Here is a 7,463-nt window from a genome sequence, read left to right on the forward strand (position 1 = left end):
GGGCGGAGGCATTAGTGCAGCCCTCAGCCAATGAGTGCCGCGCTGCCCTTCTCGAGTTCTTTCCGGGTTCCTATTTTCCGTTCAATTCCTGAGGCCCCTACTCTGGTGGTCTGTGGGACCCTGAGCCCCACCACAGATCCAGTGCCCTGACCCACTACTCTCATCCTTCACTCTGTAATTTTCCAATCCCGATCCCCAACTATCTCAACACTCCAGGTCCAGCTGGCAATAGTCAGAACCCCAAAATCCTATAAGCAACTCATCTCTCTGCTTCACCCATGTCCTGCGGGAATTCCAACCTCCAAGTCCCTCTCCTCAGTTCCCATGAGTTCCTCTCATTTCCTCTGAGCTCCTCCGCAGAACCCAGCTCCAATTCCTAAGACCTTATCCCTCTGAGTCCGCCCCCTCCTGTTCTTTTAGTGGAGATCTCAAACCCCAAATCCATAAATCCTCAATACCATGAACTCCCCGTGTGTGTTACTATTCTTTTGGGGATTCAAGACCCCAGTTCCATCAACCCCTGTCCCCTCATTGCCACATCCCTCTGCGCTCTTCATTTTCCACTGAGAACCCCGGCCTCAATCTCATGAGTGCTCCAGCTTGTCTTTAGATCACAAGCATAAAGACCTGACGTTATGAGCTCCAACTTTCCAACTTCGCTTTTTTTTTTTGCGACAGCCTCACTCTGTCACCCAGGCTGGAGCGCAATGGCGCTATCTTGGCTCACTGCAACCTCCCGCTCCTGGGTTCAAGCGATTCTCCTGCCTCAGCCTCTGAGTGGCTGGTATTACAGGCATGCACCACCACACCCAGCTGATTTTGTGTTTTTAGTAGAGACGGGGTTTTACCATGTTGGCCAGGATGGCCTCGACCTCCTGACCTCCTGATCTGCCTGCCTCGGCCTCCCAAAGTGCTGGGATTACAGGCATGAGCCACAGTGCCCGGCCCAACTTTCCAACTTCTAAAACACCCTCTTCTCTCTCTGACCCCCATAGTCCAATTTCCATATAGCGTCCACCATCCTGGAATTCCAGTGAGACCTAGCTCCCAACTTTCCAGCCCCTCCTTGATCTCTGAGTTTTCTAAGGTCCCTCACTCCCAACTCATCCCCAAGTCCTGTCAATTCCCATTCAATGTCTCATCTCCTTCTCACCTTCCTCATCTTCCATTTGACCCAAGCTTCCTGAACGCTCCTCCCATTCCCCTTTTTGGAGTCCTCCTCCTCTCCCAGAACCCAGTAATAAGTGAACCCCCCTGGCCTGGACCCCCATGGTAACCCTATAAGGCGAGGCAGCTGCCATCTGAGGCAGGGAGGAGCTGGTGTGGGAGTCTAAGGCCAGCTGCTAAGTTTAGGGTGGCTCCTTCTCTCTTCTTAGAGACAACAGGTGGCTGGGCCTCAGTGCCCAGAAAAGAAAATGTCTTAGAGGCATTGGCATGGGGCTGGGGGAGGGGGAAGGGGGAGGCATCTTCCTCAGGACATCAGGTCATAGAGGGAGCAGGAGGAGAAGGAGATGGTTGTCCTTGCCAACCTGGGGCTTCCTCAGCCACTATTTTCCCAGACTTCTGCTGCATGGAGAAGACTGGGTTACTGAGGCCCAGAGGGAAAAGAGAGGGTACATCAAAGTCACACAATCAGCCAAGCTGGCTCTTGGCCAAAACGAAGCAAGCTGCCACTGGCCATCAAGCCACCTCACAGAAGGTGGTCATCTGGCTGTCCGATTAGGGTCTTTGCCTCCCTCCTGATTTCCAGCCTCCACACCAGTACCCAGAGAAAAGATTCTAGACTCATACTAGACCATGTCCTTCTTCTGCATGAAGCCTTTCCAAGGTTCCCCAGGGTCTCTGCCCTGTGCCTGGCCTTCAAGGGCCCTCAGGGGCTGGTCACCAGTCCCATCACAATTCTGGCAACCTGAACACCTCTGATCTTCCACTCTCCAGGCCTCTGCCTAGGCCATGCCCTCTATTGAGCTCACCTGCTCCTCCACCTGCACCTGACTCCCTGGACCTCGTTAAGCCACTCACATATTCCTAGACAGGGCCGCCATGCCCTCCAATTCTGGGCTCCTGACCAGCTGGTGTGTCCGTTTCCTTTTTTTTTTTTTGAGATGGAGTTTCGCTCTTGTTACCCAGGTGGGAGTGCAATGGCGTGATCTCGGCTCACCGCAACCTCCGCCACCTGGGTTCAGGCAATTCTCCTGCCTCAGCCTCCTGAGTAGCTGAGATTACAGGTACGCACCACCATGCCCAGCTAATTTTTTTGTATTTTTAGTAGAGACGAGGTTTCACCAAGTTGACCAGGATGGTCTTGATCTACTGACCTCATGATCCCCGGCTTGGCCTCCCAAAGTGCTGGGATTACAGGCATGAGCCACCACGCCTGGCCTGGTGTGTCCGTTTCTGCATTCATTCCTATCTCTATGGCTAAACTGTAAGTTCCACCAAGGCAGGGATAATTATTAGTTATAATGCAAGTTCTGAGGGATAGGAACTACATCTCCCTTTTACAGAAGGGAAACCAAGGCCCAGGACAAAACCTGAGACTACAGAGCATCTCTCCTCAAAAAAATCCCCCTCTCGGCCAGGCATGGTGGCTTACACCTGTAATCCCAGCACTTTGGGAGGCCGAGGTGGGTGGATCACCTGAGGTCTGGAGTTCAAGACCAGCCTGGCCAACATGGTGAAATCTTATCTGTACTAAAAATACAAAAAATTAGCCGGATGTGGTGGCATGTGCCTGTAATCCCAGCTACTTGGGAGGCTGAGACAGAAGAATCACTTGAACTCGAGAGGCGGAGGTTGCAGTGGGTCGAGATCACGCACTGCACTCCAGCCTGGGTGACGTGCAAGACTCTATCTCAAAAAAGCAAAAATTCCCCTCTCTTTGAAGGGAGGTAGCTGATCCCCCAGCTTCCACAGATGGCTCTTTCCCACTACCTCCACATTTACATACATTTGACTATGAAGTCCACCATGTGGAGGTGGAGGGATTGTGTCTGCCAAAGGGCACCCACAAAGCCTGGCCTAGCACGTGACACACTGTGCATACAATACATGTTTACTGGGTTTATTTTATTAATTTAAAATAGAGGACCAGGAGCAGTGGCTCATGCCTGTAATCCCAGCACTTTGGGAGGCTGAGGAGGGCAGATCACCAGAGGTCAGGAGTTCGAGACCAGCCTGGGCAACATGGTGAAACCCCATTTCTACCAAAAATACAAAACTAGCTCAGTGTGGTGGCACATGCCTGTGATCCCAGCTACTCTTGAGGCTGAGGCAGGGGAACCCAGGAGGCAGAGGTCGTGGTGAGTCAAGATCGGTTGGGCAACAAGAGTGAAACTCTGTCTCAAATAAATAAATAAAATAGAGACAGGGGAACAGGCATGGTGGCTCACGCCTGTAATCCCAGCACTTTGGGAGGCCAAAGTGAGTGAATCATGAGGTCAGAAGATCGAGACCACCCCGGTCAACACAGTGAAACCTGGTCTCTACTAAAAATAAAAAAAAAATTGGCGGAGCGTGATGGTGCACAACTGTAATCCCAGCTACTTGGGAGGCTGAGGCAAGAGAAATGTTTGAACCTGGGAGGCAGAAGTTGCAGTGAGCTGAAATCGCACCACTGCACTCCAGCCTGGGCAACAGAGCGAGACTATGTCTCAAAAAAAAGAAAAAAAAAAGACAGTGGTCTCACTATGTTGGCCAGGAGGCTGGTCCTGAACTTCTGGCCTCAAGCAATCCTCTCGCCTCAGCCTCCCAAAGTGCTGGAATTATAGGTGTGAACCACTGCACCCGGAAGTTTACTGGGTTTAAATGTGAGCCCCCCGACCCCACACGGGAGTATAGGATCTGGCTCATTTCTCTCCCAGAACGCTGCCTTGGGTTGGGTCCACCCTAAACTCTGGTACATTCCAGCCCCTCTTTGGGGGAAACAATATCCCTTCTTGCCCAGGCCCTAGTGAGACATGCATCCCAAGACCTGCTTCCCCCCGCCCCCACCCGCTCCCCCTGGGCTCCAGCTGTTGCAGGCCCTCCAAGAAAGGAGAGGCCTTGAGCTGGGCTATTTTGGTATCTGGGGTGGGTACCCACAGGGCTAAGGTTACCTTGGTATGTTAAGGGCTCCCTGGGGCAGGACTATATAACCCCAGAGGGACTGCCCCGTGCTGACTCCCTGCTTCTTTCACACCAGAGCCACTGCCTTGCCCCCCGGAGACTGAAGACATGGTGAGTGACAATCCTCCAACCCCTCCCCAAATCCGTTAGACCTCAGGACAGCCTCAGCCTTTGAAAGAAAGTAGCCGGTTCCCAGTCCAACAAAAAGTTAAAAGGATGGTTATCACTTTCTCAGCATCACTGATGCAAAATAGAATGTGTAATAGCCTAAAGGATCCAATCAATGATAATCTGCCCAGACATTCAACTCATAGGGGCCCAGTCCCTTTCAAAACCTGTTCCATCGTTCCTGCACTCCATCTTCCTAAAGCCCTCTGGCACCACGCAGGCAATAACTCCTATCCCATTTTACAAATAAGAAAGTAGAAGTTCAGGCCAGGTGCTGTGGCTCTGCCTGTAATACCAGCACTTTGGGAGGCTGAGGTGGGCAGATCATTTGAAGCCAGGAGTTTGAGACCAGCCTGGCCAACATGGCAAAATCCTGTCTCTACTAAAAATATAAAAATTAGCCAGGTATGGTGATGCATGCCTGTAATCCCAGCTACTCCAGAGGCTGAGGCGTTAGAATTGCTTGAACCCGGGAGCAGAGGTTGCAATGAGCCGAGATCGAAGCACTGCACTCCAGCCCGGGCGACAGAGTGAGACTCTTAAAAAAAAAAAAACCAAAAACAACAGAAAGACAGGACAAATAAAGAAAGAAGAAGGAAGGAAGGAAGGAAGGAGGGAAGGAGGGAAGGAAAAGAAAGTAGAGGCTCAAACTGGGCAAATAAGTGGTTGGGGTCACACAGCAAGTCTGGGGCTCAGAGGAACCTGGCTCAGTACACTGAGAAGAGAAGGAAGCTTCCATTCATTGTGGGGGATGAAGAGATAGAGGCCCAGGAGCCATAGATGGGAATTTGGGGAATGCAATCAAAGCAAGTCCCCTCAGCAAAGAGGTCCGAAGGAAGGGGAGACTCAGGCCAAAGAGTTGCTTTAGGAACCAGGACTCAAAGAATTCTGAATCTAATCTATTGCCCCCAGAGAGGTGGAGAGACTGGTCCATGGGCCCCTTTGTTCAACCCTCACCTTCCAGGCACCCAAGAAAGCCAAGAGAAGGGCAGTAGAGGGCGGAAGCTCCAATGTCTTCTCCATGTTTGACCAGACTCAGATCCAGGAGTTCAAGGAGGTGAGTGAGGGGACAGGGGAAACTGAAAGGCTGACCAAATGCAGCCCTCTCCCCCGCCCTCTCCCTGGAATGTGCACCTGTTTGAAGGAGGGAAAAGGTTTAGAAGTCCTTCCTCCCCTCCCTGCTTGGGGTAGAAGAGGACAGCTGGCTGGGAGCCAGCATCTGATCCGCCTGGGGTAGGGATGCTGAGGTTGGGCCATGGGGGACCTAACCCTCCCCATCCCGGCCCTGCCCAGGCCTTCACCGTGATTGACCAGAACCGTGATGGCATTATCGACAAGGAGGACCTTCGGGACACCTTCGCAGCCATGGGTAAGCCTCCTACCCCAGGCGGGAATATTCAGGGCTGCAGAGTCGAGGAAATTCAGTAGCCTTGGGTTCAGGCCCTGTCAGCTCCACCTTGGGCCTCAGTCTACCCAGGTGAAAAAACGGATGGGATCGTCTGAATTAGTGGGAAGCACAGCCCCGGCCTCAGAAGCCTACTCTAGCCTATGCTTCCCCCACCAGGCCGCCTCAATGTGAAGAATGAGGAGTTAGATGCCATGATGAAGGAAGCCAGCGGTCCCATAAACTTCACTGTCTTCCTGACCATGTTCGGGGAGAAGCTCAAGGGTGAGTGGAGTGTTCTGTGTCTAAGACCCCAGCTGCCTTTTCCCCAGATCCTTCAGGGACCCATCAGCTTCATCTGCCCTCTGACCCCCACAGGTGCTGACCCTGAGGATGTGATCACTGGAGCCTTCAAGGTCCTGGACCCCGAGGGAAAGGGCACCATCAAGAAGCAGTTGTAAGCATTGGTCCCCCAATCCTTTCCTGCCTTCCCCTCACTCCACCAGCTGCTCCCACACTGAAAGCCTCCTTTAAATTCCTACCAAGGCAGGGCGCTGTGGCTCAGTATTTTGGAAGGCAGAGGCAGGAGGATAGGCTTATATAATCTCAGTGGTTTGGAAGGCAGAGGCAGGAGGATTGGCTTGAGTCCAAGAGTTTGAGACTAGCCTGGGCAACATAGCATGACCCTGTTTCTGAAAAACTTAATTAAAAAATTCGTGGGCTGGCCAGGCGCTGTGGCTTGTTTCCGTAATCCCAATACCTTGGGAGGCCGAGGCGGGCGGATCATGTGAGGTCAGGAGTTCAAGACCAGCGTGGCCAACATGGTGAAACCCAGTCTCTACTAAAAATATAAAAATTAGCTGGGCATGGTAGCAGGCACCTGTAGTCTCAGCTACTCCGGAGGCTGAGACATGAGAATCGCTTGCATCCTGGAGGCGGAGGTTGCAGTGAGCCGAAATGAAGCCACTGCCCTCTAGCCTGGGAGACAACAGTGAAACTGTATCAAAACAAAACAAAATCGCGAGCGTGGTGGCAAACACCTGTAGTCCCAGCTACTCTGGCGGCCGAAGCAGTTAGATCCTTTGAGCCCAGGAGTTCCAGGTTGCAGTGAGCTATGATCAAACCACTGCACTCCGGCCTGGGCGACAGGGCAAGACCTGTCTCAAAACAAAGAAACAAAAATTCCTACAAAGGGTTAGGCACTGTCAGAGGTAACGGAGTAGTTAGGACTGTGGTAATGGGCGGTAAGATTGCATTTCCACAGCAAATGTGGGCGGAGAGGGCAAAAGCGAGCCTCAGGGAGGCTAATGAAGGGAGTGACCGGGTTTTGGGGAGGCTGGGGCTGGCAACGGGCATGAGCTGCGAGGGAGTGGAAAGGAACCAGGAACCCAATCGCAACTCCGCGTGTGTCACCTCTCTCCAGCCTGGAGGAGCTGCTGACGACGCAGTGTGACCGCTTTTCCCAGGAGGAGGTGAGTAGGGGCGGGTCGGGCAGGAGAACTGAAGGGGCAGGGGCTGGGGAGCCTAAGGGCCGGTGCGAGACGCCACTGCGTCTTTCCCCAGATCAGGAACATGTGGGCTGCCTTCCCTCCCGACGTGGGCGGCAACGTTGACTACAAGAACATCTGCTACGTCATCACGCACGGCGACGCCAAGGACCAGGAGTAGGGGCCTCCGCGGGCCTCCCTGGCCGACGCTTCCGGCCGGCCCGACCCCCATGCGGCTCCCAATAAAATTCAACTGGTCTTTCTTTCTTATCGGCAACGCGTTTAGTGTGTTTGCGCGAGGGCCTCAGGCAGGAGGC

General features: G+C 53.1%; 1 protein-coding gene across 1 annotated transcript; it reads left to right on the forward strand.

Moving 5' to 3' along the window:
• The first annotated feature begins 4,159 nt into the window (after positions 1-4,159).
• Positions 4,160-7,416, forward strand: MYL11 (myosin light chain 11). The gene is made up of 7 exons (XM_009009433.5): positions 4,160-4,218; positions 5,240-5,332; positions 5,569-5,644; positions 5,840-5,944; positions 6,038-6,116; positions 7,083-7,131; positions 7,223-7,416. Exons 1-7 carry the CDS (start codon positions 4,216-4,218, stop codon positions 7,325-7,327), a joined length of 510 nt encoding a protein of 169 aa, XP_009007681.1. The 5' UTR covers positions 4,160-4,215; the 3' UTR covers positions 7,328-7,416.
• The last annotated feature ends 47 nt before the right edge of the window (positions 7,417-7,463 follow it).

The sequence above is a fragment of the Callithrix jacchus genome, chromosome 12 (genome assembly GCF_049354715.1).
Source record: "Callithrix jacchus isolate 240 chromosome 12, calJac240_pri, whole genome shotgun sequence".
NCBI lineage: Eukaryota > Metazoa > Chordata > Mammalia > Primates > Cebidae > Callithrix > Callithrix jacchus.